The 27,347-nt window shown below is 36.2% G+C and overlaps 1 protein-coding gene across 2 annotated transcripts in view; it reads right to left on the bottom strand.

The window, feature by feature from the left end:
• The window catches only part of ABI3BP (ABI family member 3 binding protein), a 166,269-nt gene that overhangs the window by 55,042 nt on the left and 83,880 nt on the right, over positions 1 to 27,347 (bottom strand). The window contains exons 20-34 of one of the 2 annotated variants that reach the window (XM_076349805.1): positions 26,555 to 26,620; positions 25,959 to 26,033; positions 20,746 to 20,811; positions 20,250 to 20,312; positions 19,101 to 19,166; positions 18,653 to 18,718; positions 16,909 to 16,983; positions 15,775 to 15,849; positions 14,726 to 14,800; positions 13,793 to 13,867; positions 13,164 to 13,238; positions 11,812 to 11,877; positions 10,488 to 10,568; positions 5,435 to 5,503; positions 2,067 to 2,141 (exon numbers count right to left, since the gene is read on the bottom strand). In XM_076349805.1, the coding sequence (XP_076205920.1) occupies positions 2,067 to 2,141; positions 5,435 to 5,503; positions 10,488 to 10,568; positions 11,812 to 11,877; positions 13,164 to 13,238; positions 13,793 to 13,867; positions 14,726 to 14,800; positions 15,775 to 15,849; positions 16,909 to 16,983; positions 18,653 to 18,718; positions 19,101 to 19,166; positions 20,250 to 20,312; positions 20,746 to 20,811; positions 25,959 to 26,033; positions 26,555 to 26,620 (1,068 nt within the window). The remainder of the gene's footprint in view (positions 1 to 2,066; positions 2,142 to 5,434; positions 5,504 to 10,487; positions 10,569 to 11,811; positions 11,878 to 13,163; positions 13,239 to 13,792; positions 13,868 to 14,725; positions 14,801 to 15,774; positions 15,850 to 16,908; positions 16,984 to 18,652; positions 18,719 to 19,100; positions 19,167 to 20,249; positions 20,313 to 20,745; positions 20,812 to 25,958; positions 26,034 to 26,554; positions 26,621 to 27,347) is intronic. The other variant, XM_076349815.1, reaches the window with a different exon arrangement.

Here is a 27,347-nt window from a genome sequence, read left to right on the forward strand (position 1 = left end):
GGAAACACAAAAAGCTTGTATGAGTAATGGAGAAGTATGAATGTCTGGTATACAAAGAAATAGTGCTGATGGAGAACCTCTCTAACAGGATAACATAAAGCAAGGGCGGTATGGATGGACTAGTATAAAAGATGAAGCAGCACATAACAGAAACTGAGTATAGAGACGTAGTCAAAGGTAGATTGTGGTGCTTCCATCCACTTTACAGAACACATTTGTGTGAGAAAACCCAAACAAGATGATTGTGAATTGTTAGTGTAAAAATCACAAAAAAACCCCCTTACAGAAGGACTAAATTTAATAGTAAAAAATAACAGTGGAGTACAATGAAGATGTACTTGTGATGCTTGGTGTATACTGAGAAAAAAGCTAAATGTGATGGTCCCTGTAGGTAAAAGTGTTACCTATTGTTGGTTTTAGCTGATCAGTTCTAAATGTTATAGATTCCAGGACTGTATCATAAACAAAACATAAAAGCTATTATGAAAATTGAAGAGAATAATTCCACTTACAATTAGTATTACTTGTCTAGTAACTGCATTTTGAATTATATACTATGTATACTGCCTCATACAAAAATTATTATACTAAATGAAGTCTCTGAGAAAGCAGTGTCAGCTAAAACATAATGTGAGCTTAGTTTCTCCCTTGGGCTTCAATGAGATATCCAAATATGTATCACCCCCTTATTCTGAAAATGGCTTTTTAGGGACACAGATCTCTTCCCTTTGTGGTGTATTTCAAATGCAGCTTACATATACAATTGGAATCAGAGACCACTTGCTTGTTTTCTGGATGCTATGTTATTAAAGAGCATTACAGTGTATTGCATTGCATGATCACATACTTCAGCTCTAAACTGGTATGGATCTAAAATAAAACTGGGTGTTTAAGTAGCATAAGGATGTGAAATTGATGCTATTTTCTTGCATTTCCCACATTAGAAACAGAGGCACAATAGAAATGGTATCCCTCTCTGTGTCAATTCTTCTGTATTAGTGACAATGAAAAAAATTTCTTTGATCTTTTAAGACAATCACAAGGTAAGTGGATGATGCTGTAAAAAAAGTTCTGTATATTATATTCTTGAAGAAACTTTTTTTTTTTTAAAACACAGAACAGTACAAACCTGTAGCATTTGTGTGACAAAACCATTTTTTGAGAAGGCCAGACTACCATAATAATGAAAAATGGCCACAGAGGTAAAAACTGAGTTTATAAGAAGTTGCATTTTAAGTTGTCGTTTGGAAACAATGTTTTATAATCAGCTGTCACGGTTAAAAAATTATGAGAGAACAAGGATTTTGACTGTTTTCTACCTGAGGAAATCATATTTAATAGATAACATCAGCTTTCAAAAATATTGCTCCATGTCTACAATTTAAAGATCTTCACTAAAGTGATTATCATGAAATTTTTCACATTTACCAAAAGATGACACATGTTGATATTTGATACCCTTGTAATTTTCTGTTGATATTACCAACTGGATAGCAGAGGACAGAGAGTAATTTTTTTCTGCCTACCACTGAATTCAACTGCACTCACATTTAATGACATAGTATAAATATCCAGTATTTTGGAATACGGCATAAATGACCATTAATGCTAATAAATTTTAATATTTATAAACAAATAGTAACTATGCATGGGGTAATTTACTTGTTCATGCAGAAAATAATAATGTCATGAAATTAAGTAATTGTGACTTAAAAGGGAAATGTATTTATCCTAACAATGCAAAGCACTGTGGGAAAGAATTGTACCACCTAAGTAGCCATAATACATACTTTAATAATTGCTAGGTATTTGCTTTAGTTACCACTGTAATCTGAGTTTAACAACAATATTCTCATCCTGCTGCCATGAAGTAGCAGAGATTTATTCTTTTGCATTATGAAAAATACCTAGTGAAGGTTACTACTCCTGAAACCTGCAAATAAATCACTGAACACACATCAGAACAGAACCCCATTATGTTTTAAGTGGCTCAGATAACAGCTGCTCAGAAATAAGTTTCAATCCACTATAAACTGTATTAGAAATAATCACACAAAGCAGTTTACCATCTTTGGCCTGTGGGATATGAGGTTTGGGTGAAGTTTTAGGTTTAGAAGGAAAACGTTGAGTCTCCTTTGGAGCTGGAAGAGAAAATGTGGGTAATGAGTTGGTTAAATAGCACAGCAATTAGTTTCTGATATCAAGTTGAACACACAAACCCAGAAACCTCACACCTGCAACAGAGAAAAAAAGCCTATAGGAAGTAGGAAAGAAAGTCAGGTAATACTCTCTGTGTGTTTACAACAATCTAAGCAAGAGAGTGGAATTTTAGTCATTTTTGAAGCTCAGTTGTTTGTTTGTTTGTTTGTTTTTAAATAAAAAGCTGGGATGAGCACAGACAAGCGTAATTATGAGAAAGGTGATTCAGAGCTGCCAGCATTGTTTTCTTACAAAAAAAAAGGAGATGTTCCAACTGTGAAGAAAGCAATATGCCCAACTGTCATGAAAACCAAGCAAGAGAATTATCTAGAAGAAAAATGAAGTTTAATGAAACTATCCTAAGGCATAAGGTGATTAACTTCAGTGATGCTTTCTGTGATGAAAAAAGCAAACACGACAGCTTGCCAAGGAAATATCACTACCTATTGTTGACCTTGGTGGTTCAATTCTAAGTGTAAGAGGTTCCAAGACTGCAACAGAAACAGTGTGACAGGGTAAGTATGGAACGTACTCCAAAAACCTTAAAATTACTCCACCGGTAAGTATAAAAGCAGGTGCTAATACTACACCACGGTAATGCGGATCTTCAAATTAACTTTTACTTTTTAAAACCATGGACAATTAAACTTCCTAATAATACAGGTTCAGTAAGAAAAATATAATTGCACAAACTTGATGGCAACGGAAGCAAAAATATATCAGTAGAAATCAGTAAATCCTAGAACAAGCAAGGGAAGAGATCACACAGCTGAACTTGGAGACAGCAAGGGACTCTTGATATACAAAAATGTCAGGTATCCCCTAACTGAAGTCTGCTGCTACTTGAAAGTGGCATGCTGACCATGACAAAACAGTTGAAGTTTTCCTCTATGGTGAGCAGTCAAGCAGAGGACTAAAAGGCTGCTATTGGTACAGCTATATAATTATCTGAAAAAGCTTATTTTGATAAAGCCTCTTAATTTTTTCTCATTATATCCTCTTATAATTTGGATCACAAAACCAATACATCATATCCTTTTCCTCCTCACAAACTATGACAAATTGGGAAAAAAAAAAGGAAAAAAACCCCCGCAATCCTAAATTATGAAATGGCAGAATCTATAAAAATTTGCTGACAGTACAGAAAATATATTAAAATAATATTAATTGATAAATTCTCCCCTCTCAAGGCAGTAAAAACTAAAGTAACATATAACAGACATACACATCTAAAGATAGAACCTTTTCTATAACCTATACTCACTTATCTCCCAAACTCTCTTATACGTCTACCTATTTTAAAAATAGCATTTACAATAAACAAAACTATAAAACTTTGTTTGCAATTGATGCTTTTGATACTACAGTATTTCTTACACTTCTATTAACATTCACAGTATAATATAGCCTAGTATTAATACTGCTGCAAATGAGAAAAAAAGCCAAAACAACCAGCATTAACTTATTTCTGTCAACAATGGCCAGCTACTGTATAGAAAACTTAAACTAGTTATTAATCTTTCTAATGTGCTCACTCTGTATCCCTGGTTTGCATTGACTTTGCTGTTATTCAAGCTCATAAATTACCTTCAGAATTCAAATTCAGAATAATTTTCCATAAAACACTCATTTCTATTTTCAGGTTGCCTTCAAAAAAATCAGTGAGTTCTTAAAAAGAAAAAAACCCCTTCAGATATTCAGAATAAAATTAAATTCTTTGTTAGGTCTGCAAATTGCTTTCTGAGGCAATTTGGTTTCTCTTTGTATAAATATTATCCCAAAATAATGAACAACTTCCTTCTCTCCTCCTCCAGGAAAAAAAAGTTGAAGTTTTTCACTTTTACTTTCTGCACTAATAGCAAGCCTCAAAGTACACAATTTCAAAAGAAGTGTGCCCTATCTGATTTAGCTTGAGGTGTTTTGGTCTTAGAAGATGATCTGGGCTTCGAATGTGTGGATTGTCATTTTGGATACAGGAAAAAACTTTGTTTGTAAAAACCAGTATTTAAGCTGAAAGTAAATGGTGTCCTGCAGACATTCAGCAATGAAGAAATGAAGTCTAGGAAATGACCTTCAGTTCGTATCAATGAATAAACACAGAAAAGAATGGTGCTATGGGTTTAATGCATGAAATATTATTGGATATGGGCAAAACAAGCAGACAGAGCCTTTGAAGAAAGGGATAATCAAAGAGTTAGAAGCTAATTTTGCTGCAGAAGAACATCTAAGAGTTTAGCCAAAAGCCAAAGAAAAGAGAGCTAAGAAATTATGCTAAGAAAACATTGTTATCCAATGTTGACCTTGGCAAATCAAGGTCATTAGAAGAGTTTTGAGAGTACTTTATGAAGTAGAACTTATTGCAGTTGGAAACAGTGAATCTAAGTGATTTGTTGCTAATTAACCAAAACAAATTGATTCTATGTAATGAAATCATTTAAGCACAGACTTAAAGCCATCCTCGTCCAGTAAAGTATTATATATGTAGTTGGCTTCATCCGGGTTTTAAAGAGCAACGCTATACCTCTGCAAACATCTTAAAGTGCTTCTCAGAATACAATCTGCAAAGTAAATGCAAACAGTGACTCAAATCTTCCTTTGAATTAGATAGAACATTTCAAGGCTCACTGCAAAGGACACCTTTGTTCTTAGTCTACATTAAAAACCTATTTATTAAACACATCACTAAATATATATTCCCATACCAAAAAAAGGTAATGATCATGTATTACTTTATAGAAAATTTCCTCCTCACTAAAACTAGAATTATTTTATTTTCTTAAATTGAATGCAAGTTTCCATGGATTAATATTGGATGCAATGTTTTCCATAAATTTGAGAAATTATCAAGCAATGCTTGGTTATGTGCAACACGGAACTCCCCCTTCTGCAGAAATTGTTCAGTAGTTTGTAGTTTTAGATGTGATTTTTAGATTAGGTATATTATTTTTGTATTTCATAAAATCTTTATTATTGCAATAATTCTTATTCTTTTTTTTTCCTAATGTAATTGAATCTTCTAATCAGATACCTTTGAAGTGATATCCTGTCTTTTAGAAGACAATATCTCCATGCTAGAAACATGGAGAAATAATAAAGCACCAAGACTATACTTCCATTTGTTGGGTTTGGACCACATATGAATAAGCAAGAAGCCTACAGGAAACGGTGTTTTCAACTGCACATATTATCAGACCAATGGAAAGAAGAATGACTAAAAGTGACTCGCAATCGTTACCCTCTGCAGTCTTTGGACGTTCATATGTGTAGGGACTCCTAGCAGTGACTGACACCGGAATGGTTGCTGCTGGAATAAAGAGAATTTTCTTGAGAGAAATACAGGTGCATCTGTATCTATTTCTCAACTTCTGGTATGGCTCAGCTGCTCTTGCTTCCCCATTAAAATCCGCCTCCTCCCCACTATTCAAATGGAAACACTGAGTAAGTAATAAATTTACTGAATGTTCTTAAGCACCAGTAACTACTCTGTGCAGCTTTTGCTGCTTTTTGAAAATAAAAGGTGTATTTATGCTACAGGAACACCACTGGCAGAGGAGCTCTCTGAGTCTTCATCTTCCTGTTTTCCTCACAATTTTTTTTCCTCTTTATGACTGTAGACCACTGAAAAGAAACAGTTCCAGAGAAATCTTTTTTCTTTGGTAAACCTTTCTATTAATTTTCTTGAGTTTCTTCCACAGTGGTGCAAAGGTTAGATGTGAAAGATTTCAGGTGTGACTAACTGCAAAGTCACAGAAAGTAAGGCTGAAGATACCAGTAGGTTATCTAGTGCTACAGCACATTAGATAATCAAGTTAAAAAGCTTCCCATCTCTATCTAGAGTAATTAATTAGGTTTGAAAGGAAAGAACTCCAAAGACTCTGAAAAATATAAAGAACTTTGAAGACAAATTTGGTAGAATTGTTTAGTATTAGCATGACTTTACAGTTGGAGTCCATTTTCATTCCTAAATATATCTACAATCATTAAGTAATCAATGTGCTTATCCAAACCTTCAAACTTTACTTCACTTGTTTACTCTGCTTTGACTCCTCTCAGCCTACCTTTTATTACCTATACTTCCTGGTGTGCTCTCTCTCTATGATGATACAGATTTTAATTAGGAAAGAAAAAATGATTTATGAATCTTGTACAATGTGCCTCAAACTTTATTTTTGGACATACTGACAAATTGTCATGTTGAAGCTCACAAACATTTTAAGACTCACAAGTACACTCATTTTGAGGAAGTTATCTTAAAACTTTTAAATACAATAAAATCTGAGACCTAAAACTTCCAAAACTCTTGTCAGTTTGGATATAAAATTATTTTATTAATTTAAAAGTCTCTATTTCCTTGCATGAAGGTTTATGATGAGGAGATTATATTTGGGGGGACTGTGTTTAAGTTTAAAAGACTGAATAAAGGAATCGACATATTTCATTCAGACTTTTAAATCTTCCCTCATTTATTTACTGGCATTTTTTATAGTTAATGATTGATGTATTTGATATTATTGCAACTACTCTAAGACAGCAAAATACTCCAAAACGTCTTCAGGACAAATAATTTGGGCAATTAAGTAAACTGGTTGCCCAGAGAGGCCGTGGAGTCTCAATCCCTGGAGATATTAAACTGTCTGGACATGGTTCGGGGCAACTGGCTCTAGGTGGCCTTGCTTGAGCAGGGGGTTGGACCAGATGAACTCCAGAGGTCCCTTCCAACGTCAACGAATCTGTGATTCTGTGAAAGGACATAGCAATTACCCAGCATTGTCATAAGCTATTCTGGATGCAAAAAGACTTTAGGTTTGGAAGGAGAAGCTTTACTGGGCCTGAAAACTTGAAAAAAAAATCCAATGGAGAGCAATTATGAAGTTTTCTTATGTTCTCTGGGAATTGGATCTCTAAAGTAACGTTCGCTGGGTAGGTAAATCTCTCCTCAAGGCAATCCCCTTTAAAGCCATGCCATTGAAAATGATAATGCATGAAGTGGCTCATGTGAAGTGACAGCACCGTTCTTTTTAAAAAGAAAAAAAAATAAATCCAACCCAGCCAGTGCAATCAGTTCTTGCTCCCAGCCACGGGGCTCTGGTACTAGTTGGGGTCAAAAGGTGAAGAATGAGAATACACAGAAGCAACTACGGAAAAATCATTCACTAGCAGGATCTCTTTGTTCTTTGCCAAGTTCTTCTCTGAACTGCCACATGTGGAAGTACTGCTCTGTCATGACAAAGATCATCAGGGAATTCTTACCTATTTAACAACTGGAGACTACTTTTCTACACCTGGCAGCACTGACTACTGCATAATGTATCTGTGCCTCAGCACTACACTTTGCTCTAAATCCAAGCAGGGACATCCAATAAGAAGCATACTAACCTACAAGTTAGGTACTTTGCACGTTCTTTCAGAACTAACCTAGGGCCATATATTCATCGCACCATGTTTTTCTGATGAATCTTACATCACTTAGACCTGTTTTTTCTTTTTCATGTCTTTGTTTTTTTCAAACATAAAATTCAACAATGCCATCCTCCTCCCGATCCTAAAGAGATTCTAGAAGTCTCTGGTAATGAGTTCTTCTCAGCCCATTTAGAAAAAGTTCATTAATAGATATATAATTCACATTTCATGCAGACTTTTCTAGATAAAAAGAAAAGGTTGAGCTGGGAGATGGATTTCTCAGAATGATGATGAGAGGAGAATAAGATTGGGAGGAAATAAAATGCCTTTCATTTACTCTGACCTTTCTGAAAGCAGAGCATCTAAATAAAACTCCCAGACAATAGAAAAGGACTTGGACATAAAAGTTACTCTTGATGTTATTTTTCAGATTATTGGGTTGTAAGCACTGAGCAGCCAGGTAACCTGAGACTTTGAAGGACAGAAAATAGTAAGAAAGACATGCACCAAGTTATCAAGCAGAGTTTTCATAGGCTGAGAAGGCATGGTGCTCTGGTATGACTATACTTCAGAAGTTGCATGTTTAGAAGTCCTTCCAGGACTCTCATCGTCCTGGTAAGGGAGAGAAGACTGTAAAAGGAACAACTACGTGTATGCACCAATCTATCTAACATTATCTTAACTTCAGTACTGTATTGAGACTATTGAAATTTACAAATAGTAGGCGGTTGAGATCCTCCTCTACAACAGATAAGGTCTGTCCATTTGTTGTTAAAACAGTTCTGCAGTTCTCTTGCAAAAGTCTCATATCACACAAGTGGAAATGCCTGGACGCATACGAAGAATGGCATTTTGTACTAGAGCCAAAAGAGAGTGCAAATTTATAATGCATCCACAGTGATTCAACAGGGGTTCATTATAAAGAGCTATTCTTGCACTTTTCTGGAAAGAAAATGTTGCAGTGCAGTTGGATGCATGGTAGAAAATTCATTATAATGTCCTTCCCTGAAAAATGGAGAACTTAGTATGCTTAGATAGAGAGATTAATGCTAACAACGATACAAGTAAGCACAGTGGTTCGGCATCATCACATTGGCAACAAGAACTTTTTTTTCATGCAGGCAACAGATTCAATTACCCACATATCAAGAAAAAGAATGAAGCTGCAAACTTTCACTAGAATGTACAGTTGGTTGGTTGGAAAAACTGAAAGTTGTATATATGTTGGGGTTTTTTTTAAATGAAGTTTTTTGCTCCACTGCTAAAAGACAAATACTTTACCAGAAACAGTACAAAAGCCTTATTAACAATGAGAGCCAAAATTAACTTTCAGGAATTCTGTTTGACTCAAAGTGGGTCATTAGTAAATCAGTGATCAAGTATGAATTTGGCACATATTCTTCATTATTTTGATTCACTGGTAAGGAAAGGTGACAACCACTGTCATGGCACAAATTTCTAACTTAAGCTGAACTCCCAAGTGATGCTGGAATACAGAGGAGATCCTGCTCTTTGACCATTTTGCCACCTGCCCAAAAGCCAGGTTATCCCCATGCACTGCATATTTTATGCCTCAAATAATAATTTCTGAACAAGAATATCATCATTTGTCCCATCAGAACAAATGCCAAATTCACAAATACCTACTTACAGGAAGATCATTACAAGCTTAATTATGATTAAAAAGTGTTTCTTAGGATTCCATCTGATCAATCAGTGAAACCACTAACAAGGAAAGGACAAACAAGAGGCATGCATACAAATACAGAATCATGCCACCTTCTTTGTAGTTATATAGAAACTTGTTATAGAGCCATTCATTGTGGAAACATCAATGTACAGCATTGATCTTGGCAGTCCAAGGGTGTAAAACAATTTTATTCAACAGTTTTCAAATGAGTTCTTTTTTTTCTGTCATTTCAAAAAAAACCCATGCAGGACTCAGGTCTATAGTCAGACATAGGTATCTACAGCAGAGACAAATGTAATTATTCTAGTAATACAATACTGGATTTCCTACACTAAAAATGTTGTAGGAGCTGTAATCACCATGAAAAACTAATTATGCACACTATTTTGAGACAGTTCCAAGTCATAAATACCATTCAGTTAACAAGCTTCACAAGGAATTATTTGGTCTGAAGAGAGTAATTCTTTTTATGAACAAAAAAAAATAATCACAGAGAATCTGGAAAGAATTTAATAATATTGCCTGATCTCTTCAGGATTAAGTAATATATTCTTACAATATACAATTATGCAATTCTAAGCTTTCTAACTTCATTATAAACCATGTAACACTAGTAATATTTTTGTAACTGTATTCACTTATTCTTCAGCTCCAGAAAATGCCAGGTGCCTTTTGTTCTCTGACATACATCACAGACCAAATTCAACCCCGGTGTGAAGGTGCAATTTCATTTGCCATCATAAAATATGCCTTTACTAAATTCCAGAGCATAATTTCACTCTTATTTCCACAGTTTCAGGTTAAGTCTACATATACATTAATGATCACTGAATCAATACAAATCCTATGGTTCTAGGTAAGATGCTACAACTATCAGCAAAGTGGGAGAATTTGCATTTTCTGGAACCTGTGCTGAACTAAGTAGGAAAACTTGTTATTTTGAAATGAAAAGCAGGAAAACAATTTGTTTCAATGCGAGGCCATGCGACTTGGTGATCTGGGATATAAAAGTCAAAAGTTTTCTTGCTTTGCTTCAAATTTTTTTGGTTCAATATAAAAATAATATTCCTCAAAGAGCACAGCTCCCCTCAGTGCCCATCTTTCTGATGATTAAGTGCTGAGCTTCACACAGAATAAATTTAAACTATACTACTTAAGTGATACATTGTAACAAATGTTTGCTACAGAAGTTAGTTACCAGGTTTAGTTGGTGGCTTTTTGTGTCTGGCGGATGGTCTAGGTTTAGATGCAGAAGGTGTGAGTTTTGCTTCTTTAGGAGCTGAAAGAAATATACTGGATTATAAGATTATCCTTTCCACTGTATCACATAAAAATCACATTCGTCAAGCCTGAAATGAAGCAATGAATGGCTACTAGCAACAAAAGCAAATGGCAAAATCAGATTTGCTAAGAAGGCTTCTCAAAAATCTTCCTAAGACTTACGACCCCAGCAAAATCCCTGCTTGATCTTCACTGTAAAAGTCAGTAAGTAAATTTACAATATGTAACTGTAGCTTACAATCACATCAAAATGTTCCTCTCATTAAGTTAGCAAATTCATTTTTGCAAGACACCTAAGAGGTAAAATAATAATGCTGTTTATCCTTTTGAACTCCAAGTCGATTTTAAGCCATCAAAAGACATATGTAGACAAAATATGCAAAAATGTCCTCAATTTTCAACACCGTAAATAAATTAATGGTAGGGAGCTGGAAAAACATGGAATCAGTAATAAAAAAGGGAATTGCTTCATAACTGTAGTCATTGAATTCTGTTAATAAAATAGAAGTAGCTTCATCTAAATGGTAAAAATTAAGAGCAACCAGTCCTAGAAACTTTTTTCCCCTGAACATGCATGGGCTGAAATTGTAATTACCTAAATATGACTGTTAATCTGACATCAGATAAAGTTTAAGGTGAGTTTCAGGTAGTGTAGTCAGTAATTTTGTTCATTTTTATAAAGCAGTGCTATGAGACTTCTTTCCAAGAAGTTTCATAACAATAGACACAGTGCAAAAGCATATGACATTTATAGAAAGAACAGCATAGAATAAGACATATGAAGTGACTGAGAAGTGGTTTTCAAGCCAAAATGACATTCAGAACGACATATAAAACAGCAGAATTAACACGTCCACCTAGTGCCACAGGAATCCTTCGTTGAGAGTTCTAGGATTAACATTCACAATACTAACCTTGCACTTGGCCTTTCAATAGTATTTCCAATGGGTTTCTGATGATTTTCTGAGGGTAAAGTGTGTTGGTGTAGAAAAACTCCCAACAAAATGGAAGACAATTCTGATCCCTGAAATTTTACTGTGCTATAGAACCAGTAAAACCATATGAAAAAAACTCAAGTTTCTTTTTCTCTTAAGTTTAGAAAAACGTATCTCTGAATGCTTATTTCCTAACCTTTTTCTTCTCTCAGAGAAATGGATTAAATATAGATTAAATAAACAGAGTACAAACTGTGCTGTGGACTGCAAAGAAGAGTGACCAACAGCTACAGAAACATGTATTACCTAGTGTTGCTTTTGGTTGTTCAACAGTCTGAGAAGTTTTAGGCTCCAAAAGTGGTTGTTTAGGGGCTAGAAAAGAAAAATTCAAGTGTAATCGAACAAATCAGTAGCTGTATCAACAGTAAGCCAAAAGCGTTACCATTCCAGTAGTTCAGGGGGTTGGTTTGTTTGTTTTTAAATAGACTAGATAAGCATGCAACTAAGTCCTACTCTTACGCGTAACACCCTACACTCCTTTTATTTTTGTTTCCTATGAATCTATACTGTATGTTCATGGCTATGTGTGAGAGTTTGCTTCTGAGGCTCCTTCCCCGTATTTATGTTCTCAGCACATTTTTAATCCATTGTTTGATTCCATCAACAAATAAATTTCTTTTACGTTACGGGAGAATAGTGAGAAAGGACAGATGAGGGCTTTGACTGAAGAAAAGACTGCAGTCCATAACAAATACCAGAGGATCTATACCAAAGAGGAAACTTCTAAATGCCAAAATCTTGCTGAAAATCTTAAATCAGAGCCTGCAGTCGATTGTAAGACACATATAAGACATCAAAGGCAACTCCTGCTTTTTACTGACCTGCCTGTTTACAAGATATGAGAACAGAAACATTTTAGGGCTCTGGTAATGCACATCGTAATATTTATTGGCCCAGTACCTGAATCACTAAAAGAGGCAAATTCATCTCCCTTAGTCCCAAATCAGAAGAAAATGAGTACAGAGATCTATTTTTTGATCAAAAAGCAGAAAAGGAAAAAAGACATGACATGAACGTAATGTTCCCATGGTCAAAGAACGAATCTCACGTGTATATGAAAATTTCCCCTTCTACTTTGAGAAAGCTCTCCTATTTCCACTAAAATGGCAATCCGTTCTATTGAGTTCCCTGAAGGAGGACTTACTGGTCACATGACTAGTACTTTACTTTCGATCAACAAACTGTTGTGACTAGCAAAGATGCCATTTTTGCCATAGTATGTCTGTGTGAAAGTGGGAGATGGGGACTGGCAAAAGAGATTATAGAAATAATAATCATATATAATGTTTATACAAGTGATATAAAAAAACCCCCTTTGCCACCCAGAAGAAGTTTTTTCCCTTCTAGTCCTTTAAAAAGGTTACAAAACTAGAGAACTTGTTTATATTTTTATCACTGGACCCAAATGCATAAAACTGATGAGCTTAACTCTCATACATTTTGTTAGGCAACATCAAATGACCGATTTTAGAATGATGAGTTAGTCAAGATGCTCATGTATTGCATAGCTCCCCTCCTTTTTAGGAAGTTTTGCTTCGATATTTTTAGTGAACATATGTCTCTGCATACCGACTTATAAAAATGGTGTGCACAATTACCAGGTTTCACATGCTTTACTTCTGGGGTAGCAGCTGGTTTCAGTTTAGAAGGAATAAGTGGTATTTCCTTTGGAGCTGAAAGAAAGTGCTCAGTTTGCAAACAAAAATTGTTTAACGAGTTTCCCACAACAAACAGCACATGCCATAAGTTTATATTGAAGAAAAGACAACTTAGTATGAAATGTCAAAGCCGTCTGATTAAGTCAGAGTTTAAAGTGTGGAATGGAGATGATATTGAAATGCTGTGCCTTGATCAGAAATAGATTCTATGTCTCCAAAACAATTAAAATTTCCACTATGAAAGCTCTACGTATCAGAGACAAAGACAACAAATGCGTGTGCATGAGAGTGAAGGAGATAGACAGTACACTTTAATAAAAGGATGGTAGAGTTTTTCATGCAAGAGGCAAGTTTTACTTCTCTGAGGACAGTAAAACCATCCTGAACTATGTTCTCATACAGAGATATATCAAGAAGAATCAGTTTAATGACAATGGAAGAACAAGACTCTATAACCAGGAAAAAGAATAATGATTATGCATGTGAAATGATATGCTGGAAGAAATATGCATTCATATGGGATGAAGTGCTCAAAACAAACACAGTTTTTCACTGGGTGAAAACATTACCTAATGTTACCCTTGGCCATTGAAAAGGACGAGAAGTTTTAGGTGTGAAAGATTCCAGAATGGATTCACTTGTTGCTGTTGGAAGAAATGGTGACAGTCATAAGAGAGCAAAGAGCTAATGGAAGAAACCCTTCATAAGCAAAAACAAATTTGTTTTTACAAGAACAACAAATATTTCACTAATGCTTGGACACTTATCAGTTTAGTATGCATTAGAGAGAAATTCAGTCTTTTGAACTGCACAGAGCTTCAGTAACTATAAATCATCGCATTTGTGATCTGCAGAAATTCTGGATGTTCATTTCCTCCTGCCTTCATTGCAACTGGTCTGGATCTCAACCACTGCCAAGTAAGATTTTAAGTTGACCACTTGAACATTTTGAGTTTTGGTCCATTACTTAAGGAAGATGGTGTATGGTGTAAAATGTAGGAATTTAATGAAGAAGACATGTTGAACAATCAATTAGTTGGACATTAAAACAATGCAAAATTTGGAGTAGAAAGCTGACAACTGATCCAACTATGGTTTCAGTCCAAAGCATCAAGTGTCTATGACTGTTAACAAATTTCATGCCATTAAGGATACACTCTCAGTATTTTTAACAAGGCTGCAGCAGTAGAATGCTGTCTACAGCATACATTGCAGTATTTTCATCAGCACTACTGGGCAATAAATACTGTTTTCTTAATTTTCTATGTGGCATATTTTTCAAAATACTGAAGGAGAATCACGTGACTATGAGTTGCCATATGCATTTTAAGTGTGAGAAAGCACCAATTTCAACCATTAACAGCAATCTAAATTAAAAATTCAGGTGTTATGGTCTAATCCAAATGTGCACTGAAAGTGAAGATTACCAGTGTACTCATTTCAGTGAGTTTTAGAGCATGGTTTGAGCTACTAAATTAAGAACTAGGTAGAGATTATTGTACCTGGTCCAGCATCTGGTATTTCAGGCTTACTAGGTGTCACAAGGCTTGAAAGAACAGGCTGAATACCATTGAAAGCTATAAAAAAACCAGGTCACAGTATCTATGAATATTAATTCTACACATAGCTTTTTTTTGTTTTATAAGAACAAACAAAACTTGTTATAGGTTATAACATACCTAATTTGCAGTGCAGAGGTCCACCCACAATAAGCATGCCTTACCTTGATAATGGAGCAGTGCTGGTTTAGAGTGGGAGCTGAAGCTAGCGGTTAAAATCACAACTGAAACTAAGGTGTCAAGCAACCAAAGCTAGTATTACTTTAGATAGCATGGTCCATGTAGTTTAAAGCAACCCAGAAAATATAAAGATAAAAGAACTTCTAACACCACGGTTATAAGCATAAAGCGCTCCAAAAAAGGCAGAAAAAATACAATCTACAAAACTAAAAAACACTGCAAATATATTTCTGTAAAAAAGACTGTCTTAATTCTCTTCAGTGCTTTGTTTTCTGTCAAGTTTTTGTTAGTGAATTTTAATGTTGTATAATCTGTGTACATTTATACACATATAAAACGGGTAAAATAAAGTAAAAAAATCACTGAACAGTAAGAAATAGTAAGAAAGAAGCTTACTATGCTGGCATAAACAATATAGAGTATATAAAAGTGTGCATCCATCTATCTGAGAGTATAACAATTAAGCTTGAAAGAAAACAGGTAATTTTAAGATTCTTATTAAGCTTTAGGCACTATTATTATTATTATTATTAAACCAACCTTACTTCATTTAAATATATCTCAAAATAGCACTAGTAGCTTTTTGAGAGACAAATGTAAGATCAGAAACACTATCAGGTGAGTTTCTCAGCAGCAAGCACAAGTTGTCTTGGCTCATGTGAAAAAGGGTACTTTGTCTACACTGATGATCATGACTCAAGCAGAAGACAAGTATGGCAGATGACCAAAATATCTGGGATGAATAGGATTTCCAAAATTGCTATCAAAACACCAGAAGTGGTTTAACTGAAAAGTCAAAGCATTACTATTACCCATAGTTGTGGTTTGCACATGAGGTGTTCTGGAAAGTGGAGGCATAGATTTTTCCAGGTCAGCTGAACTTGTAACTGCAGAAAAATGTAAATAACCCTGAGAGATAGATTCATATTGGTGCAGAAATAGGGAGGAGGGGGGGAAATCAGAAAAAGTAAGATTGCTTTACATTGCTTTGCAAGATTCCAATATCACAGTTTCACAAGATTTCCAGCTTGAAAAGAAATGAACAAAACCTCAAAGTCACACGCACCTAACAGACACACCCTGACAGAAACTGCAGTCCCCCTAAAAGCAGACTTATCAACAGGAGTCAATTGATCTGTGCACATGTAGCATCAAAAAACCTGTGCTTTTGACTTCACCTGCATCTGTAGAAAGGGACCTACACACTTAAAATATATGCTAATATGAATTTCTGCAACCAGCTATTTCTATTGCCAACGCTGTGCTTGTTTCAGTTTAACAGATGCCAGTATTTTGAGTTATAGGTTTTAATATAGTACACATCATGTAATTTGTCATTTAAATAAAATTGTGATATTTTATATAATTGCCGTAACATAAATTAACACAACTTTTGTGACATACTCAAGAGCCAGAAGGTGAGGCGGAAAATTCAAAACAATACTGTTGAAATATTGACTGTCAGGTTTAGGATAATTTTCCTTCTCATCTCTCGCACATTCATACCTTTGCTATGAATACAAATTTAATCTTGGATAGCTATGACCTCAGTAAGAAAAGTTCCAACATAACATAACCTGAAAAAAGTGCTTAGTAATGGAGAAAACTGCAAAAAGATGTGTATAGTATGACTAACAAAAAATCACCCAGGGTAAAATGTCCCAGTCAAGAATATACCTTCATAACTGATAATGACTCCATCCAGCTAGTGGTCCTTATATCCAACAGATTAAAACCACCCAAAACAATATTGATTCCTGTGGGTTTTTTATTGGATCCCATGCCACAGAATATCATCATGTAGTTATAGAGCCTAACTACCAAACACTGCAGACAAAATTCTGTCTCAGACCACACCAAGCAATCAGAGCAAACAGCCTGTAACTGTAACATCCTTGACACAAAAACAAATCCTAAGCTATGGAAGTATCATAAACACAATTTACCAGTCTTTATTTTTGATATTTCTGCAGACGCAGATGTATGGGACGGGAAAGTAATATGGTGAGAGTCCACTGAAGCTGGAAAACAAAACAAAACAAAAAATTCTTTTTGGCATCATCTGAACCTATAGACTGAACAGGTTTGAACCTATTGCTAAGGAACTAGGGACTTCAGACAGGAAAAAAACCTCAAATGCACATGGAATGGATTTTCTAATGTGAATGTGTGAAGATGCACTGGTGATGCAAATGATGAAGAAGCTGTTGCAAGAAATATGAAGAAATATTCAAAGACATCAGACAATATGACGGAAAAATAAGAAAAAAGAACATAAAAATTAACTAAAAAAAAGAGGTGAAAGGCAAAGAAGGACTTGCTTGTGCCTTGCAGGATGAGATGTGACATACAAAAACTCAGTTTGAAAACTATTTAAAAATAGAGGTAACAGAGGAAAGTTGTATAATTTCTGATACACGGAAAGCATTATCTTGCAAAAGAGAAGGCAGAAGGACCCTAAAAGGATTAATACAGGCAACAATTGCAGCATCATTGGAAAAGACCCTGAAGCACATGACACTCAGCTGACAAAAATACAAGATTTCTCCAGTGTCACAAAAACACATTTCAGAATCAGTTTCCACCACTTAGACTGAGGCACTAAGAAACATGGCCAGCACACTGGGGAACCTACAATTCAACTGCATCTCAATGGGAAGGATACGTTAATATTGTTTGTTACACTTTTAACTTGCACTCGATTTCAGGTCTGTAGGCTTACCAGCCTGCTCATGTATTGCTTTGTTAGCTCATGGGCCAAAAAATACTGCCAGGCCACACGACTGGGCTTGTATACCTGCCAATGTGAAAGAAGCTATCTCTATGAGCATCTCCACCCGTTGTCACCAAGTGCCATATCCAATGCCTTAAGTAAATATGGCTTTTCGTGTACAGCCATTTCATTTCTACACTTACGCTTCACCCCAGCGTAGGCCCAAGAGAAATAACAGTTCAGCTAAAAGCACAACAGTATCTCTTGGGACGATTCCCGTCCTGCATCGTTACCAGATCTGCAAGAAATATCGTTACCAGATTAGGTCACCAGCATGGCCAGGCGCCAAAGGCTGCCGGTGTTTTGAACCTTGAAGAAACACGCTGTGATTCACTGAAAGCTGAAAAGAGGCATCGTTCTTAAAACTCTAACATGACCTCAAAAGCAGTAGTAGAGCAGAGCAGTCCCACTTCCAGGTGATGGCAACGTAAAGGTGTGGGCAGATGACAACCAGCTGCCTTGAAAGTCAGTGGTGAAGCAACCCATAGCTGCACCCTTGGCCCAGGACACCCTGGTGGGCAGCTGAACTGCAGTGCTGTCCTCTTGTGCCAGCCCAGCCGGGATTTGCTTCCTAAGAACACTGTCGTATTTGAATGTGTCAGAGAAAGGAAGACCCGCTACCAAAACGCAAAGAAGCAGGGGAATGGCAGCTGAAGGCAAGGTGTGATAATGCGTTCTCTACACAAGCTGTCACTCAGTCCCCGCAGAAAACACTCGTCGGCAATGGAAAAAGCATGGGATCAAACAACAGAATCGCAGAACAAGTTGGCGAGTGCTTCGGCAAGCCAAGCTGCACCAACAAGTCTTCATACTCTCCATGGAAGATGACAAGGATGCCAGGTGGTTTGGGGTGGGAGGCGTGATGGGGAGCGAGAGAGAAAGGGGAAAATGGAAAAAGAAGGGGTTTTGCCAGTTACCCATCACGGTTTGCTGGGTTGCCAGGGAGGAAGGAGCGGTGGGCTTCAGCCTTGGTCTTCGAGTAGCTAAGATCAAACACAAAAACCACCTTCAGGTCCTCAGACAGGCTGTTGTCGCACGGGTGGTATCAAGACAGAGCTATAAACACAGAGATGTGGCCCTGCTCGGGGCAGGCTTCCATGTCACAGCATCACTCCCCGTAGTAGCATGTTGCTAGCTTTCAACTGGCATAGGTAGCCCAAGGTAACAGAGTAAACCTAGAAGTGGAACCCCAAAAAGGGCAGCAGAAAGCTTACAAATGGAGCAATTTCTAATAAGGAGCCATAAGGGGCCAACCGCATCATGGACCCACTTTTCAGGACATCAAAGCATCTGAACAGGCTCATCGCTGCAGAGAAAAGCATTGCCAAAGTAATCAACATAGGAAGGGAATCACTGGCTATTTACCTATCACAGTCCTTGTGGTTTCCAGTGAAGCAGACGAGGTGGATTCCAGGTCCGGACTCTGCGTTGCTACGGTCAGACATGGAAATGGTCTTGAGATATCCACACAGTCTTGCCACGGCAGTACAAGCAGCACCGGCTCACAACACCCCAGAGGTCTGTATTTAGGGCAACACATGCCTTTTCCTGGCAGTATCTTGTGACTGATCAAATCAGCAGGCAACCGTCTTGCCGTGGTTGAAACTAACACAATGCTCTTAGAAACTCAGTACCTAAATGGCTCTCCATCAGTAGAAAAACGGCTAAAGGACTACTTCACCAAAGCACTCCCTACATTTCCTTGAAAGATACCTAAAAAACAGTTGTTGTGGACTGAACATGGGAGCCAAGAGACCCACCTTTGGATTCAGAATTCGAGATGACAGGTGGAGGGTACCTCTCAAATGCAAGCAACTACAAATACTCAATACTTCCTTATCCTCTCATGAAGGAATAAACTGCACATTATCCTATAAATATTCTGTCATAACTCCAATTCTCCTTAGAAGTTCAATAATTTTTGCAAAAAGGTATTTTCTTACTGTTGTTGTTACTATTATTATTATTATTTGTACAAAGAACAGACTATATAAGGCCTCACCATTCCCATGAAAGGCCTCACCATTCCCCATGACATCTGAAAATTCCCATTCTTCCTTTAGGTTAGTTGCTAAGCCAATGAGCAACATGCCTATCCACCAAGCTTGAACTTCAGTGCTCAAGTCAGTGAAATGAAAGAGGAAAAAATAATTGATGTCTTGTAAGGAATCTATGAGACAGCTATACCACAACAATAGCAAGACTAAGAGGAAGTAAAATTATGTTTCTGCCATATTGGAATATTTCATTCTAGAAAGAATTTTCAAAATAAAAACCACATCTAGAGAGACACAGGCATTTTGTGACAAATTCTTTTTGCCAGCTGTGTCTGCAAAAAGTGATTTTTTAAGTGATGGAAAAAAGCATAGGTTCAAACATCAGAATCATGTCGTTAGTATGGCAAGTGTTCTCGCAAGCCAAAGTGCATTAACAAACCCAGGTATTGCTCAAAGCAGATGAAAATTATGTCAAGTGATGGCAGGGGAAAAGAAAAAATGAAAATACCATATTTACCCTCCACTGTTCCTTGGCTTGCAAGGTAAGGAGAAGTAGATTTCAGCTTTGGTCTCTGAGTAACTAAGATTAAACCAGAAAACTGCCTTCAGATATTACAGATGAACAGTTTTTTTCAAAGCAGTGTCAATACAGAGTTTTAAATGAATGAAGCCCATATTACATTCAGCTTTTGTACATAAATACTTGCAATCTTTACAGTATTATTCCATTTTTAAATCAGGGTGGCCTAGTTGAGTTAATGTAGAATACAAACAGTTAACCTTTTAGTGAACTAGGCCTATAGAGCAGAAAATTACAAAGAGGGCTTGAGAAGCTTAACAATTAAGTATCGCTTTGTTTCCTTTTATATAAGTGACTGACCACCTCACTGATATGTTTGGCATTTTCACTAGCAGGAAAAATAATCAAAAGGTTTTGACTAAATTTTAAAATAATGGTTTTCATATTTAAGTATTGCCAAAATGATAGAAATTATGATGGAATCACTGTTTACCCATCACTGTCCTCGTGGTTTCCAGTGGAGGAAAAGATGTGGGCTCCAGGACTGGTCTTGGGAGAACTAAGATTAGAGATGGAAACTATCTTGAGATGTTATGGCAGTCTCTCTATGCGTATGAAGGCATCACTTCAATCACATCCAAATAAATCAGTATTTAAATTGTGGTTTCTCAGGTATACTTTTCCTACCAAATAAATCATACATCAATATTTTGCCACTCTGTATTACCAAAAAAACCCCAACCACTGGCTAAACACTGCTCCTAGTAGATAATAATGGCAGTCATGGTGTTCCAGAGCTACCTTTTAACTGCAATAAATGACAGATCCCAAAATCCATTTTTTAGCATCAAACAAATATTTTCAACCTATAAATTGAGCACTAGTCAATGAGTATGTAGCCAGAAATTCAGCCTGCATCAAAGATACTGTCAAGTTCTGGAAAAGACCACCTTATATTTAATCTGAAAAACAATTAACTAGCTCTGATTACTATATTCTTCACCATCCTTAGAAATCTGAACTTTGGGGCTAAAAAAAATATATGCCTGGAAAAAAAGGAAACAATAACTTCTCTGCAGAAATATGCATACAGGTGAACTTAATAAGAATTTCCATCAAGAGTTGAGCCAGCTACTAGAACAAAAACAACTTGTGCTTTCTTAACCAAAATCTGTAAGAACCTCTAATGAAACAGCATCTCCTTAATTTAGAGGAGCAGGTTTTCATCCTGAAGAGGTATGAAGTACTTCAAACAGATAGAAACTCATAATGCTTGTTAGACAAGCATGAGCTAAAAGAAGAGTCACATTTATTTTCCAGAAATTAGTGAACAGATATGCAAATGACAACAGTGCAATGCAAGGATCATGATAAAAATCCCTTGTATAAGAATGTATTATTGAAAAAAAAAAAGAGTTTCTGATAGAAGCATAGAGCAAATGCTTAACACAAGCAGAAGACAGGTGAAACAGTAGATACCTCAGCAAATGGAATCAAAATTTTGAAACTGCCATCACACTTGCAAGAACATATTATAGGAAAAGTGGAAGAGCACAAATTTGGTGGACCAACAAAGAGAAAATTTCAAACATGGAATTCTTGTCCTGAAAGAACTCTGTTAGACTCCTCCAGTCTAAGCAAACATCATCCTTTAAAAATGCAATAAAAGTTTGTAGACTTAATTGACAGGGGGATGAACTGAAAGAGTTTCAGAAATTTCTTCCTTTCAATGATCCATTTGACTCCACACTTCTCTGTGGCTCTGGGCTATTTACTGTCCTCTCCATCTTCATTTTGTTTGCTGAGAAATGGGAATAACAAGAGCGCCACAAATATGTTTTCTGAATTACCTAGCCAATGTTTGCATCTTTACTAGCACTGAGTTGAAGAACTGTTAAACACAGCAGTTAAGATGGCAAATATAAAACAGAGTACCTACTTGTTAATGTACACGGGAATACTATAGAACATTTGTAAGTATCTATAGGGGTCTGCAGTAGAAGACAAGGTTCAGAGTATACCAAAAGAAGAAAAGGAGATTTCCTGTGTTCAGCATTAAATTTGTCCCATAGAGGAAGAAAAATATTAAAGAAACTGGGTAGGCCTGCGGAAGGCCAACAAACCTTTTATCTCCTCAAATAAACATATATTTCTTTTTTCTCCTTCCAGACATATCTGGACTACCAAGTCTTGAGCTATTTAAAAAAACCCTGAACTTGGGTTTGCAATGCCCACTGTACTATCTTTCATCTCCCTAATAAGAATTTTGTCACTACAGCATAGCTTAAGAGTCCTCCTTCATGGGAAATATACTTGAATATTCTACACAACTGAACAACTTTTTAACTGTTTTAAAACCACAAGTGAACATGAACAGTCAACAGAAAATAAAACTAGAAAGAGAATTCCCTACACACATCACACACATACCAACATTGTAACTGACCAGGAAGATGTCTTAAATACCAATAACCACAAAACTTCACTATAGTAATAACAAAGTAAATATAAAATAAAAAGCAGTATAACTTCAGGCAATACAGTAGTTATCTGTATCAGGACACTCTGCATATAATGGAGAAGTTAAAGTTCGATTACCAGCCTCACAGTATTTCACAGGCACAGAAGTGCCCAGGACAGTATACTGTAAACTTCTATTACATTAAGTTATACATAATTGGTCAATGGCAATTATGGGTAATAGTACCAATTAGTATTGCAAAAGTGAACTAAGAATAAAAAAAAAATCATAATCCAGCATTGTAAACATCATCTACATTGCCTTAAATGAAAGTAACACCCGATGCAGAATTTTTATCTTGCAGTTGTTCTTATCCCCAAAGTAAGGAAAATTAAACAAACGTTTCACCAAAAGCACACTGGGAACCCTTCTGATCATTCCTCACTGTCAAGAAGACTCAGTTTGCAAGAAATGTCATTACTAGATTGGACTGATGGACTGGAGATCCATTGATCTGGACTCCAGATGCTTTAGACATGAATTGTGAAACTATCTGTGTTTCATTAAGAGCTGAAAAGAAAATCTGGATTTAAAATGCTGAGGAATCTCACTGTTGCTGGGATAGCACAACACACTACCCAGCACAAGTTGTGCTGTTCAGGATGATGTAACTGCAAACACAAGCAAGATACTGAATGCTTAAATGTCCTCTCTGTATTATGTGAATAAAGAGAAAGATATGCAGCCCAATATGGTGGCAACAGGATCCAATATCTGATGCTAGACAGAACTCCTAAGAAACAACTTCTTTTACACTTTCTGGAGTTTAAATTACACCAACAGAAAAATGAAATTGTTACAAGTTGGTATAAAAGACCGGTCCTTTAGCACTTTGTACCAAAAATGCTTTCTAGCTGCTGACCAAGAAGTGATTGACACAAAACAGTTCTTCAACAGGCTTGCCATTTAGACTTAAAAGCAAACATGTCTGAAGGTGTTCACAGCAGAAAAAAGGAAGCAAGTGGCAATGTGATGAAAACTAAAATGGAATCCCACATTGCTTACCCATCACTGTTTGTCTGGTTTCCAAAAAGGATGAGATGTAGACTTGAGGACTAGTTCCTGTGTAGCTAAATCAAATATGAAATTCATCTTGAAACAGGCAGTCTCTGCACAAGTGATAACACCGGTTTTAAAGGAAAAAAGTAAGACTAGATTGAAAGTATTGTTCATTCCCTGAATAACCACATTAGTTCTTTGAGTTGTATAGCTCCGTAGAGCACAATAAATGTGAAGTCATTAATCAGTCTTCAAGTAATGAGGAGGAGTTCAAACAGGCTTGAAGAACCTTGGCAAGTAAACATTTGCTAAAACCAACTAATAAACAAGTGACCAGCTAAGCAATAGGTTTTTAAAAGAGATCATTGAGAACATTATGATCACTAAGAGACCCACTCCAGGGGAAATAACATGTAAGCAAGTATTTCACTGCAGTCCTCATTGTGTGGCTGGACTTCCTCACCTTCCTTTAGTTCAAAGATCCTTCTATTCACTCTCTTCTCTCTCCCTTCCTCCCCTCCCCAACACACACACGCAAAACTAAAAACCAGAATTCCTTAAGTTATTCCAAGGAATTCCTTTAAATACACACAACTGTACATGCTAATGGTTCTCATCTCATACCAAGCCTATGCCTAGAATATGTTAATTAAACATCATTATCATATTTAATCACATTTTTAACTCTCCTTCAAATCTGGGACTTATCCTTCCATGGAAATGTTTATGTTGCATTCCAGACTAGATCAGACATGGTTTTCTCCATTCTCTCAAACACTGTAAGTGTTGGGAAATCAATCCCTCTGGTTTGAAAAGAGTGCAGTATAACTTCTTTATAGGCAAAGCATGAAAAATAAAGAATTGAACTTGGATGTGCTATTATATCAATACGTAGAAAACCATTACTGAAACTTTCTGTTAAGGCACTTGATCATAAGTTATTGCTCAGTATGGAAGATGCATTAATGATAAAGACTGATTAATACCTCTGAAGAGTAAATGCATAAAACTTAACTCATCTCGCCTTCTTGATTTTAAGAATGTTTAGTGGGAATCTGCAAGCTTTGCCATTAACCTGTGATTACAGGCAGCTGGACAGCTACTAAAAGTTTCCTGTTAAATACCCATTTAGTCCACTTTTTACTGCAAGGGAATTCTGGCAACAACTTGAAATAGACTTTGGATGGAATTGTCATTACTGAAAGGAAATGAAATATTTCTTCATGCAGGGTCAGTAAAACAAGCAGAACCTTGAGCATTGATAGAACTGCATTTGTTCAGCATCATTTTGTAAGGCATTGGTACGTTTTAGTTTATTTTCTGAACAGCGGAGGTAGAAGAATCCTAAAGAATAACTGTTGGCAAGGAAGAACAGGAAAACTATATAGTTTAGATCATTATATATTAATAAGTGTAAGTAATTTAAATGTCAAGAAAATACCAAAATTCAACCACTTTAATTTTACTGGGGTCTGGTATAACAGGTTTCAAGGTGTCTGAAAGCATCACATCTACCATAGAAGCGCCAGCTCAAAATCTATTTGTTGCAAATATTTTCTTTAATTACAATGTTGTGCAGTTTAGTTTAAAAAGTTGTACTCAAGCAATACAGCAATATATGTGATAAGCATGCTTTTATTTCTATTAGCCTTGGACCTATGCTGTCTCACTTACTGGCAGCAAAATGTCTAACTTAGATAACTGCTTTAAATATATTAAGATGAAAGGACTTAAGGGGCCATTCTCCACTATTTTGAAGCCTACATATTCATTGCTATTGATCCTGTTATTTCTATGGGACTTACTCAACACTTTCAACCATTAGAATAGTTTCATTCAGGGATTTAAACAAAACTTACATTAGCTCTCACTCTTGCCCATCTGCAGTATTGCAACTTAAAAAGAGAATGCTACTATATGTAATAAGTCATGCCAAAGCCTATTATCATCAAGCACAGCAATACAGACTTGTAAATATATTAGGAATGTAGACCAAAATTAGAAGAGAGTATTTACTGTTTTAGAGCATCATACAAAATTTCCAAAGTTAGTCTGGTATTTGAGAGAGCAAATTACGACAGTTCTGTAGTTATTCTGATTCATGTTAAACTTAACTAACAATATACTAAAAGTATGATGAAATTTCTGTGAGAATTTCTATTTAAAATCACATTTTCAAGTATTACCAGGTACAGCTGATGGCATTTCTTGGATGCCAGATGTTTCAGATCTTGAAGAAATGTGCTGCTTTTCATCAAAAGCTGAAAGAAAATCTGGAGTTAAAATGAGTAGTGACTTCAGAGCCACAGTATTTGGAGAGCAGCTGTTGGGCAGTTCAAGACAACACTGATGTGAGATCAAGCAAGATGGCAGCAGCTTTAAAGATCAGCTGTGAAATGAGGTGTTACATAAACACTGAAGCTGGTGTGAAATAAAGTAGGGGCAATTCTGGTATCTCAGGCTAGGTAGAATTCTTCTCACTGGCCTTTTTTTTAAGTATGTATTCTTTGAAAGAAAATTGCAACTACCAGAAGAAAATTAAAGGCAACATAAGCTAGCAGAGGTCTTTTTGTAGACTGTTATTTAGCCAGTGCAGTAAATTATTCTTCAGCTTTGATTATACAGAAATGGCCAAGTTGAGAGGGGGGAAAAAAAGGAAAAAAAAAAGCCTAGCATCAAGTAGTCTTCAAAGCAATGTGTCTGAATGAATCTTAGCACTATCCAAAGCCAATGGAAATGAAGGCAAGGGATGGAAAAGCTAATGGAATTACATGCTATTTACCCATCACGCTCCCTCTGGTTTCCATGGAGGGATGAGATGTGAATTTCAGGCCTGGTTCCTGGGTAGCTAAGATCAAATATGAAAACAATCTTGAAACAATGAGTGAGATCAGTCTTTAGATAAGGTGGTCTTTGGCCCTTTATTAGCAGGTCCGAAAGGTCTAAATTTATTTTAGATTTCTTGTATACACACTTCTAATTGATATTTGCGGTAGCCTACTCCATTCTTTGTCTTGTGGGGTTGGTTTTTTTTGGACACATAACATCTAATTTTGAGGCATTTACTACAAGGCCAGCTGTCTGCATCTGAGTTTAAAATTCCATCCAATGGCAACAGCTGACAGCAAACCCCTTCTCCCCTGCACTTTATTGTGGATGTTCCAGATAAGTCTTTTAAATAAGGAACTGCAACTGCCTAATGTTATTTTGATACAGCATGCCTTCACATTAGAAATTAGGCATAAAGTTATGAATCAGGGCTTAATTCAGCCTAAAAACATCACTTTATGCACACAAGTTGGAAAACGTATACATGGAAAAAAGCCTGTAAATGACCTCTTTAGGCAAAGACACAAGGCAATTTAATAGCTCAAGCTACAAGAAGCATTGTTTAGTCTGCACACAAAAGCTCACTACTAAACATCAAAGTTAGAAACTTTATCATTTAGTTTATAAACACACCTCATGCAATGTGGAATATACATTAAATCCCGCTAGCCTGCATTTTTGAAAGTCATGTGGGAATGGTTCACTGCATAACAGAAGCATGTGGTATCAACCTAAAGCAGTATCAC

This window comes from Aptenodytes patagonicus, chromosome 1 (genome assembly GCF_965638725.1).
Source record: "Aptenodytes patagonicus chromosome 1, bAptPat1.pri.cur, whole genome shotgun sequence".
Lineage (NCBI taxonomy): Eukaryota > Metazoa > Chordata > Aves > Sphenisciformes > Spheniscidae > Aptenodytes > Aptenodytes patagonicus.